This window comes from Muscardinus avellanarius, assembly GCF_963383645.1.
Source record: "Muscardinus avellanarius genome assembly, chromosome: 9".
Classification (NCBI taxonomy): Eukaryota; Metazoa; Chordata; class Mammalia; order Rodentia; family Gliridae; genus Muscardinus; species Muscardinus avellanarius.
In genome coordinates, this window is record NC_137795.1 from 31,018,531 (window position 1) to 31,031,404 (window position 12,874).

At 37.5% G+C, this 12,874-nt stretch overlaps 1 protein-coding gene across 1 annotated transcript in view; it reads right to left on the minus strand.

The window, feature by feature from the left end:
- Window positions 1-12,874, minus strand: part of ITGB8 (integrin subunit beta 8) — a gene marked incomplete at both ends in the record, with an annotated part of 81,261 nt that overhangs the window by 49,395 nt on the left and 18,992 nt on the right. The window contains one exon of the mRNA XM_080701840.1: window positions 538-623. Coding sequence (XP_080557966.1) covers window positions 538-623 — 86 coding nt within the window. The remainder of the gene's footprint in view (window positions 1-537; window positions 624-12,874) is intronic.

Here is a 12,874-nt window from a genome sequence, read left to right on the forward strand (position 1 = left end):
TTGAAACAGGGAAACAGGGTCCCACTAAGTTGCAGAGGGCTTCACTAAGTTGCTGAGGCTGGCTATGAAAGTGCAATACTCCTGTCTCAGTCTCCCAAGTAATGGGATTACAGGCAGGTACGACCAGAGTGGTTTTAGTTTGTCTTTTTAAAGAAACACATACAAGGGAACAATCCAACTTGGGCATATAACCCCGTGCCTCAAGCCACAGCATGAATTTCACACCAAAGTCTATGAAACTATCAAAGTTTATTATCTGTGTTGGCCAATTCTCTCTATACAACAGATGGAAAACATAAAATGACTTACACTTCATCTCAAAATTACCATAATTTTCCAAATAAAAAATGTATACTTTGATTTTACTTGGCCAGATATGCTATTTCCCTGCAAATATATTTCTTCTGATGCTCAGCATTATCTTTCTTTTTCCTGGTGTACCTTCAAGGCACAGAATATTAGGGCAATGAGATCCTGCGAGGGAGAAAGTCAACTCTGAGGGTGGGAAAAAAGAGAGAAAAAAAAGAAAAGGCACACCTCTTGAGTACACCATCCACATTCTGGACCCAGCGCAAGGCACCTGGCACAGGCCACTGCGTCTGAAGAGACACATCTGTTGTCTTCTGTAATGAAGGAGAAAATGAGATGTTATAATTGCTCTCAAATTAGCAAGGTACACCATTCTAAGCAAAATATATACAAAACTTAAATAAGATAACTGTTTGTTCTAAATACATAACATCAAACAGCATGTACTTTATTTAAAAAGTGTGAATCTGCTCATTGTATTAAATATCTGGATAGTTATTATTTATTTTTATAAGGTTGGAAGAAAGTAGAGGGATATAAATTGATTTCAGCAAAATTTGGGGGTTTGGCTTGAAGTCTTCTGCAATACAAAGGAATCCTCCAAGTTTTTTAGTATGTTTAAGTCTGGCCATATTTTAGATTTTCTGAACCAAGCAGGTGTTCCATTTTGCTTCCTGTAAAGATTAGCATATGCAGACATAAATTTCAACATTTAAAAGCTCTGTTGAGTCATAGTGAAAAAAGTTTCTGAGAAATAATCTTGATAAACATTTAAACTAGTTAAAGTGGAAACTCCGATTGCTTTAGTATCTACTGTTGTGTTGTGAAGAATATTAGAGGCAGACATAATGGCACAGTTCAGTATTTTAGAAGGAAAGGGTTAAACTTAATGACTTGTTTAACCCAATTTAATGTCTCAGACTGGATCACTGTAAGGTCATGGACAGTTCACATTTCTATAGATTCCTACGGTAAGTTATACTTCAGTAGCATTCTTGTACCTGGAAATTATTTGTTTTTATTCCTCTATGAACTAACTACTTAAACAATTAAAACAAAGTTCATTATTATAGACATGAGACACACAAGCTACTATACAGAATGAATGGCTCACATATGAGTTTATCATGAGTTTGTTGGGGAACAACACATTTTTCTACAGTTTTTCTTCCACCATGAAATGTCCTAAGGCCACTGGAAGTCAGTGTGATTCTCTTAATCTCACTCCCAGGCATCAGTAAATGAGGCAGACATCCTGACTGTAATTTGCTCACTATGCAGGTAAAGAGGGAACCACATAAGCAAACAATAACATGCACCATGACGAGCACTAGAGAGATTTCACCTAGTCGCCATGGGAACCTGGGGTTGAGACTTGGCAGTGGTGGAGGAGGAGGGCAGCTCTCAGTATGGCTCCCTGGGGACAGTGACATATGGTACCGCTATTTACCATCTCCTCTTGTTTTTCTAACCTGTGTTTACTTCTTTAAAAAAATGTAATAGGCCTTAAAGTGTGTGTGTGTGTGTGTGTGTGTGTGTGTGTGTGTGTGTCCACACATGGACATAGCAGTTTTAAAGAGATCATAACCCTACCCCATTCCAATTGGTTTCTCTTTTCCATCTCTTTCTCTCAACTGTCCCCAACATCTTGGAATCCAGGGTAAAGTCGGTTTTGACTTGGGTACGGCACAAGGGTGCTGGCAGTGGGAGCAAGGGCAGGACCAAAGCACAGAGTGCTAACTAGCAGTGTAGGGGTACAGGGGCTCCCTTCCTTGTTTTCCCCAGGCATGGTTTGGGTTAAGCTGAAAGCATCTTTCTTCATACCCCTAATGTTCCCTTATTTATACTCTTATGCTATGTCTCTCTACCCTTCGTCCTTGGCTTGATATCAGTTTTTACATACATTATCTACAAATGTTTCACTGATCTTCCCAGATCTGGCCTAGAATTCCAGGAACTAAGAAATCGCTGTTTTGAGCTCCCTCACTACCAGCTTTATCATCTAAGTATGAAATCTCCTTAGCCTAAAAGCTTTCCATCTAGCTTAGCCTGCAAAATGCAAAAACAGCTTATTCCTGACATATTCAAAAGAGTGAATGAATTTTTAAATTTTAGTTATCAGATTAAAAAAAATAATATAGGTCTAGAAATCAAGCACATTGGCAAAGTGCTATGATCTGAGTGCGTCTCCTGGAGTTTATATGCTAAGACTTGGTCTCCGGTGCAACAGTATTAAGAGATGGAGTCTTAAGGACATGATTAGGTCAGTGACTCCCCTCGTGAAAAGAATGTGTCTTCAGGCAGTGCTTGCCCTTTTTAGCCCTTTTACAATTTTTACTTATTTATTTATTTTTGCCATGCAAAGATAGAAAACTCTAACCATATACTGAATCCAAGTGTCTTTATCTTGGACTTCGCAGCCCCACTTGCTGGTCTCTGTCGGGGTTGGTGATGTCACTCAGTGGTGTAAGAGTGCCTTTCTAGCATGCATGAGGCCCTGGGTTCAATCCCCAGCACTGCAAAGCCAACAGAAATATTACTAAGTCTTTGGGGCTGGGGTATAGGTCAGTGTTAGAGTACATTCCTAGTATGTTTACGGCCCTGGATTGGATCCTCAGCACCACTAATAAGTAACTAATTAATTTCGGTGATTTATAAATTACCGTATGTCGGGTGTTTTGTTTTAGTAACATAAAAACACTAAGACACAGACCTAACTTGACTTCTACCAGCTGTTGGCCTTGGCCCAAGTGGAACATGTAGCGAGGTCTATTTCAGTTTACATTTGACCAAGCTTTCACTCAGCGAGTACAACTTTTGTGTCTGCAGTTAAGATTGCATCTCATGGAAGGGAAGCTGCAAAATCTCAGGCTCTGGTTTTTGTTTCTAGCAATTGATAGATTTTCTCCCAAGTTAACCGAGGTTCCAACTCAGGTCCAGCTACTACTCCCATAGCATGCATGGTACATAACAAGTTTGCAAGCAAAAATCTCTTTGCTTTGCATTTTCTTTCTTTAAAAAGTTATAGTGCTCTGTTCTCAAACTGCAGACACCTAAAGATGTTGACCAAAAGAGATAAAGACTTAGGTCCTGTCAATACTTCCCAGGTTCCAGGGCTGACATTTCTCAGAGTCTACGTAGCTGCAGAAAAAAAGATCCCATAAATGGATCTGAAGAGGTCACGCTTATGGCTCTGCAGGACTGGAGGAAGGCCATAAACTGAACTCCAGGGGAACAGTGTCAAACATTACATCTGGAGAGTGTCATGGTTACGCTTCACAGAAGACATGCCAGATATACTTTGACAGGCAGAATTGTAAAGGTTTTCTTTTTCTTTTTAAAATATGCCAGTCAGGAAGATGTCTAACATGCAAGTATCACACCAATCATAGTAATCCTTTGTCACTGAATGGACAAACTATTTTGAGTTTTCAGTCAGCATGACACTCTCTCTCTCTCTCTCTCTCTCTCTCTCTCTCTCTCTCTCTCTCTCCCCTCTCTCTTTCTCTCTTACACACACACACACACACACACACACACACACACACACACACACACACCCTACTGTGAGAGTAGAAGCCTTTGTGTACACACCAACACACATCTGCTGTTTATAGACACTGGGAGTTTGTCACCAGGCTTCGGGTCTGCTCAGCGAAGTTTTTTCCTGAAACAACTCTTCTGCAGGCTTTATCTACCAGCCCTCACGAGACCATGTTCTTGGATCCTTCCTTCTCCCATTTTACCCTTGCAGTTGTTGTATATTCAGCTATCTGGGCCAGTGGAGTGGTATTACAGCCCTCTATTCCTTATTCTCTGGTGCTACATTTTTATGAAAGATAACTTGCATCGATCCTAATGAAAATTCTTAAGGACTGAAAGCTGAATGATGATGCTTAAACTATGTAGCTCTGGATCCTTCTACGTGCCCCTTTTTTTTAGTCCTTTAGTCACTTTTAATGAGCCCCGTGTCATTAAAAATTGCCTGGCCTTGACAGAAATCAGGAAGTGAGTTAGTGACGTATTGTTGATAAGTGCATACATTCTAGATAATTGTATTCCTTGATCATGAGCATAAAGGGGAGTCTTACTTCTCATTAGGTTACAACTGGAGGCCACAGATGTGATTAAGTAGAGTTGATAAATGGTTACTGGGAAGAAACTCCAAACCTCCATGGCACTGCCACTTATTAGACATGTGGCGCTATGCTAGTTACTTGAGCCATCATTTCCATGACTGTGTCACAGGATCATAGGATTGGCAATACCCTGATCAGACAGATTGTTAATACAAAAATGAAGTGAGATGAGGATGTCAAGCACAGAATTCAGTAGGTGTTCAATAAAGGAACTGGTACAATGTTACTATCATTATTATATATACATATATAGTGTATACATACATAATACATACATATATGCCTCTACGTGTGTGTGTGTGTGTGTGTGTGTGTGTGTGTGTGTGTGTGTGTAGTTCTTAGTTCTAGGTTCAGAAATCAAAAAGATGTTAGGTATCTAAATTTATGGTAAATGTAATTTGCTGCCCTTATAACGTCACTTGGGTCATAAAGACAAAAGTTTCAAAATATAGCTAATATATAAAAGTCACAGTTAAGTAAAAAGTAACTTCATTTAGTTTAATTGTTTACAATGATTCCTAAAAGCAAGAAAGTTAAATAAACATATATCAGGCCAATCCATTACAAATATAATTTTGATTTGATACTGAAAATGTCTTAGAACACCTTTATTTTATTTACATTTTGTGATGTAAACGTTGACTAAAGCTGAATGATTCTGAATTACTTCCCAGAATTAAATGTATATAACACATGTGAAATGATCTCTATACTGCTTGCCATAAAGTATAAAAATGTCTATCAACAACAGTATAGAGTACACAAAAATCAGGAGACTATATTCTCATGACTCCCATATAAGTACTCTTTGTTTTAGATGGTGCAGTTTATTCTTATAATTTTAAGAATACTTAGTCTATAGAGTGAAGAAATGCAAATTGGGGAGAACCTCCCAAACTAAGGAAAAGAAAACAATAGAAGTTTAAATTCTGGATTGAGATCTTTCCAAAAGTCAATCAGATCAAGGGAACATTCTTCTAGGAGGGCTTCACTAAGGTGCTGAGCTTGGCCTTGAATGTTAGATCCTCCTGTCTCAACCTCTCAGTTCTTGGATTAGAAGTGTGTGCCACCACACCCAACTTTGTGGTAAATTTTTACAACAAACACTATTTAGAACAAAAATAAGTAACACTTATAAAGGTTTAAATCCCTGATATTCAGAATCAATCATTCTATATTCCTATTATGTCTAGACAGAATGATTTGTGAGAAATGTGCTTTTTTCCCCCAGAAAGTATCCCTTCCTTGGTTGCTTTACTATACAAAGTAACTAAAATTAGATAATTGTATAAAGCTACTTCTTTTAAAAATCAAAGAAAACACTGTTAGAATGAATACATATTCTAATCTGATAATGCATACATATTCTACTCTTAAATAAAATGAACACATATTCTACTCTTAAAAGCAGACAAATTGAGCACCTGTAAGGGAAAGTTTAGAGTATGAGTTTGGCATTTTCTTGGTCTTGTCAATATTATAGGTGTCTTCAAAATACAAAATGTGATTATTGAAGATTATTGCAAGTCACACAGAAATTTAATATATGCTATCATTTGGTATGAAAATAAAGGCAAAGAAATACATTGGTGCTATTATTCCAAGACTGGAAGTTTCCTAAAGATTCTTAGAAAAAAACAAAAGCAAGGTGGTTAGACATACCTCTTTGAAAATCAAACAATAAAACAAAAGTCAAACTTTCATAGGAACTTGGAAAAGGGGATGGGAAAGAGAAAGCATGGAGCGCTCCTTGGAAAAGTCAAGTCTGAGTGGGAGAGCTAAAGAAGACACCTGACCAGCTAGTTAGTAAAAAAAAATGATATCTCAAAACCAGGAACAAGAAATTGGTATAAATGTTTCCAATTCTCTTTTTCCTCTAGGTTTATCCTTTTACTTTGCAAATACATGATACAGGCCACATTATTTACTATCATTTTTATTTGATATTTTATTTAGTCTTCAGAATATATGGAACATAATTTTATTGTTTATAGGCAAAAGCAGACATAATTAAAAATGATATAACATCTGTGACAAAACTTTAACTACTAAAATAATTAATAAATAACAAATGTGTATTTCAACTGTGTCCATATAGATGTTGTTGAAAAATTTACTTCAGTATCTGTAGTTTGTTCCTAAGCTGTGGAGTCAAAAAATACTGCTCTCTGGTAGCATCAACCAGAAAATTTCTTTACCTTTCTTCTATCATATTATTTGTTTCAAACTTGTAGAAAATAAGCATTCAGCACACAGCAATGAAAATGAGCATCTTCATGGGAAAACCATCTTGTCTAAATAATTTTGTCTCCTCTTTCACTTGAAAAAACATATATTTAGCAAAATTCTAATTTGGGTCCCATTCTTTTTTGCCTTCTCTGTTAGAGGCTCCAGCAATTAGGTCTGAAGGTGTACTTATTAGAAAAAGAGGTAGTATGATAGTTTCAAGTCTTAGTGATTAAAGAGATAGCCCAAGGACATTCAAAGGTGGAAAAAAAAGCTGTTTTAGTTTTCTAAAGAATCTGCTACAGAGAGATGCATTTTCTTTTCATGTTCTGTTTGTTCTTCCTCAGAAAAGTAAGATATTCAGTCTCCCAGTCTCTGGGAGGGCAGATTAATTTGGCAATTTAATTCCTGAGGGTTTCAAAGCTCTTGATCACTTACATTTTAAAATAATTTTCATTTCCCAAAGTGATTTATTTCAAAAAGCAATCTGGCTATGATTGGTAATGATACAAATCTGGATGAATTTATCTCGATGTTCTAAATGTGTGAAAACAAACATATCTATTCTAACATTATTTTTTAACATTTGATCTTTCAATATATTGTTCTATAATGTATTTTAAATAAAATTTATTTCTCAATAATTCTTAATATATGATAAATGATACTAAATTAAAATAGCACTTTTTAATACTACCCGTATCAGCTGAAAAGCCACTAAACTCATTTACATTTTCTTACTGCTCAGACCTAAAACAAATTTTGCTGCAGCAGCTGTTCCTTTCTTCCTTTACATTTTGGGTAATTCATTACTGAGCAGAACTTCCTTCTAATGCCAGTGTTAGGAAATGGCACTGATATCTTTGCTCTTATTAAGCTGGGTTGTTTTAGTCTCTTACTATATGTAACCTTTATGTTTCAGGGACAAATTTCAAACTCCCTGTTATTTAGCAAATAATTCATGCCATTATAGTGGGGTGTTTTGCTGACAAAAAGATTTTTTTGGAGAACAAAAGGAGGTGAAGAAAAAGCCTTTTCAATCTTAGGCAGGTTAAGAAATGTTGGGGCAACACTAGACATCCCACTTATCTGCCCTGCCCATTTTGGGGTATTTCCAACATGAGTAGGAACTCAAATGGGCTGGCATGGCGTAAATTTGAGCTCTAGTTCATGATGGAATTACAAGAAGAACTAAAGTATAGCCTCATGACACTCTTTGATAGGATCCCATCTCTGGGCTTTCTGTGAAGCTAGCCTTTTTGTGAAACTAGTCTTCACAAAAAGCTCAGAGATGGGATCCTATCAGAATCTTTTCATTGTAATTCACTGATACACGCTGTAATCTGTTTTGCTTTGAAAAAGCTCTGATCATAGCAAACTTTGGATGAATGAGTAATTTATGTTCTACCCTGGGCCACATTTTTACCTCAAAAATCACACTATACTTATTTGTTTTTATTTACTTACTTACTTACTTACTTCGGTATTGGGGTTTGAACCCAGGAGCATTTTACTTCCAACTTCCAACCCCAGCCCTTTTTAGTTTCTATTTTGAAACAGGATCTCGGTAAGGTACCACATGCCGGCCTTGAGTCTGGGTTCCTTATGTTTTAGCATGTTCAGTACGAGAGCCATACACCAACCACAACACCTGGCTAAGCACACTATCAATTATACTGATAAAACAAATGTAAACTGAAACCCCTTAGGCAAGCCTGGTCGCTAAGGTGACCCTAAATTCACAGTATTTTGTGGTGCAGAATGAGAAGTAAAAATTAAAAAAAACAAGGCAATTCATGCAGATGTTGGGAGAAAGAATACAGCAAGTGTCTCTCCACATACAGGGCTCTCTCCAGATACAGGTTGGGCTGGAGCTGGATTTGAGGGATAGGTAAAATGTAAAAATCCGATTGAAAGTTGGTTATGTTTAGATCCCATCCTATGGACATCTGATGTGTTATTTGATGAGCAAAGGAGATTAAAGAACATAAAGAAGATATATATCATATCCGCATTAGACAATGACTTTGCAGTTTTTACATGAGCTAGGCCCTGACTTTTCTTGAGTGGGCCAACTGGTCCCTCAACATACAGCAAGACTAGTTTCTGAAGAGAATCTATATGGCTTTGTGGTTGCTTACTTACCTAAGCCCGCCAACTTGTCTTCTGACACTCACCTGCTGGGAATCTGGGAGCTAGAAAAGTGAGGGAAACTCAGGAAGGAAGTTGGCGGCTGGCTGCACAGCATCTCCGCACATCCTTCTCCTTCAGACTTGTAACTTAAGAGAGTTTCACCATCCCAAGGCTCCTGGGGACCCTGAGGTAAATTCTGGTTAAAGCTGCATTTGTCTAACTTGGAAAAGCAATATTAGTCATGTGCTTTGTTTCTTGTTTTAACTGGAACTTTTCCACACATTCCAACTCTCCTGTTTATGAGGCACACTCCCTTTCTATAAAAGCCAAAATATTCACCGGTTTCCCACTCTGTTCCTCTCAGTGTTTTCAGTTTAACATACTAGACTGAAAGAGTTCCAGAGGTTCTTCCTATTTTCCTCTCCAGCTCTTGGCAGGTATGAATTTCCTCTCTAACAGTTTATAAAGAAACAAAACAAAACAAAACAATCCCGTTTTTATGTCAAAAAATTAAATGCCTCAGTTGAGGAGGTTAAAAAAAGCATCTTAGGATGGGTAAAAGGCATTTTCAATTTTGTATTTGTAAAACCTAAAGTTACATTTTAGGTGTGCATTTGATTAGAACAACAAAGTAACACCCTAAATTGCATAGAATTAAGTTTCAAGTAAAATATAAATAAAACCAAAGTGAATCTCAGTTTACTTAGAATTTAGTTTTCCTTGTATTCCATTTCAAAGTTCAAAAAGGTTTAAAAAACTGAACACTACCACTTGAAAAAACCAAATCCACATACACTGAGGGAAAATAAAAACTTTGGCCCTGTACTCATCACTAAGTATGTATTGCCTCGTTGAAATCTGTAAAAATCCTAGGAGGAAAGCATTACTATGACCATTTTGCAGATGGGGAACTGCATCTTCAAGAAGCTAAGCTGCATCTAAGAGTCACAGCTAACAAGTGCAAGGCCCAAATGTGAAACCAGTTCTGACTACAAAGCCTCTTCTTGTGAATACTGTCCTAGAAGGTATGGAGAATAACAAAAAATTATTCCAAAGTATGCCTGAAAACCCTTCGCCAGTACTATTACTAGTGCTATTATTAGTCCTGAAGTGATGACTCAGTAACAATTCCCCTGTACCTCAAGGTAATTCTTCAGTACACCAGAATGACCTCATTTTGTCCTATATCCCATCTATTCTAATGTAATCTCATTGTGCTGCTCCAAAAATGAGGATGTTAGATTCTCCCCAGTAGGATTATTATAGCCCATCAGTGCCAAAGACCTCCCTTAATACTTCAGTGCCCTTTTCAAAATTCATTTTATTATTATGCACAAGGAAACGCTTGAGTTTTAGCCTGGAAGTCCGGCCTGAACGTCTCCCTGTGTGCAGGCATCAGATTGGCTGGCACTATTTCAGCCCGGGAGAGCAGCTCCTTTTACAACTGTGTTTCCCCAGTCTCTTGCCAGGGATGGCTCTGAGCTGCATGCTAATCAGGCAGATGCACACGAAATGGTGTTCACAGTGTTCACAAATGGAATTTGTGAGTTTTCAGTTCTGCCATGGAAGCCAAATCTGGAATGGGGAAGAAGACAACTTTTTCTTGCCCTAACCCTTTACTACCCTTGGCTTCAGCAACTAACTTTATGGAGACTACACTTCTTTGCTGATCAAGTGGGGAAATTTCCCCCGCCTCACCACATGCTGTTTTCTTTCACTGAGCCATGGAGACAGTTTTTAAAAGTAGAGTAGGAACCGGGCATCATGGTGCAGACCTGTAAGACCTGGGAGGATGAGACAGGAGGATCACAAGTTCACAGCCAGCCTCAGCAAGTTATTGAGGCTCTCAGCAACTTGATAAGACCCTGTTTTCAAATAAAAAGAAAATGGGCTTGAGATAGAGCTCAAAGACAAAATGTTCCTGGGTTCGATCCTTAGCAACATACACACACACACACACACACACACACACACACTCACACAGAGACACACACATTATTTTAAAACGATTTAAAAATAAAAGTAGAGTAGGAGTCATGGTGGCATGCATGCCTATAATCCCAGAATGCGGGAATCTGAAACAGGAGGATCACAAGTTCAAGGCCAGCCTCAGAAATTTAGTGCAGCTCTCAGCAACCTAGTGAGGTCCTATTTCAAAAAGGGCTAGAGGATGAGCCGGGCGTGGTGGCACACGCTTGTAATTCCAGTGCCTGGGATGCTGAGACAGGAGGATCACACAGGTTTGAAGCCAGCCTCAGCTACTTAGTGAGGCTCTCAGCAACTTAGTGAGACCCTGTTTGTTTCCAAATAAAGTACAAAATAGGTCTGGAAGTATAGCCCGGAGGTAGAAAAGCCCCTAGGTTCCACCTGCAGTAACACACACACACACACACACACACACACACACACACACACACACACACAGGCTAGAGGTGTAACTTGAAGGTAGAATGCCCCTGGGTTCAATTCCCAGTACAAAAATAAATAAATAAATAAATAAATAGGAGTACAAGTTAAAATGACATGGTTGATGGGGAGTATTTACTTTCTAGCATGTAAAATTCTGTTAGTTTATGCACTAATTTAACATACAACATAAAAGGGGAAATACTTTAGAAGACCATCAAAATCTCTGTACTTTAGATACAGCAGTTGCCCATAATGTGTAATGATGAACTGTTTTATATTTTGACATTGTTGGCAAATAGAAGCAAACTTTTGTGGGTTGGAAGGGCGTGGTATATTAACTGAAGCAGTAGTTTCACAGGTGTATATGTCTGTTAAAACCTACATACGGTACGTGGTGGCGCACGTTTGTAATCCCCGCACTTGGGAGGCGGAGACAGGAGGATCGCGCAGGTTCCAAACCAGCCGCGCAGGTTCCAAACCAGCCGCGCAGGTTCCAAACCAGCCGCGCTGGTTTAAGAGACCCTGTTTCCAAATAAAAAGTATAAAATAGGTCTGGAAGTGTAGCCCGGAGGTAGAAGGGTTTCCAGGAACCCCAGTACCACCAAAAAGAGAGAGAGAAAAAAACCTACACATGGACACTTTTTTTAAACATTTATTTATTTATTTATTTATTTATTTATTTATTTATTTATTGGTGGTACTAGGGATGGAACCCAGGAGCTTTCTACCTCCGGGCTATACTCCCAGACCTGTTAATATTTTTATTTGGAAACAGGGTCTCACCAAGTTCCTGAGAGCCTCACTAAGTAGTTGAGGCTGGCTTCGAACCTGTGCGATCCTCCTGTCTCAGCAGACACTTTAAATGGCTGCAGTTTATTTTAAATGATATCAATATAATTTAAGATTATAGTTAACTTGATAGAGAATTAGAGAATTATATTTTAGATAAAAGATAATCAGTGTTTAGTGAAAATACATATTTTCCTTGATGGTATATAGAGAAACATTAAATTAGACGGTGTGGCATTTAAGAAGTAAGCCAGTCACACATTGTAGAAATCTTTTCACTTAATGGTTAAATAAGGCTGTTTAGCCCTGAATAGTATTTGACTAATTTATATATCTTCTTTTATGCATCATAAGAATATATATTATTTGAATGTTACTTTGTATGGATTGAGTTCAATTGATGAGATAATACATTTCTTTAAATTCAAAAATTATTTATTTTATACTCTACTGGATTTTTAAAAACTCTCAGCAGCATGATAATCCTAACAGACTGGGCAGTGATACCAATGTAAGATTATCTTAGTAAATAGTACTATTATTATCACTAATAATACTAATGCGGTTTACATTACACATTAATTTATATTCTATTCTCTAAAATAGATTCTTTCTTATCTCAATGTCAAAGATGATTCCAAATATTTATATATTTTCTAGAATTTATTCTACTTGGGGGCTCAAGCAAAAGAAAATTCTGAATTATAATAAAAAGATTTTAACCTAATTGTATCTGATAGGGTAGATATTTAATTTTCTATAATATCTAAGTTGCCCTGAAGTTTTTAAGTTGATATTTGGCAGATTTGACTTGACTAGGTAGGATTTGAATAAACACACACAGTAGAATGAGTATATTCAGTGATTTT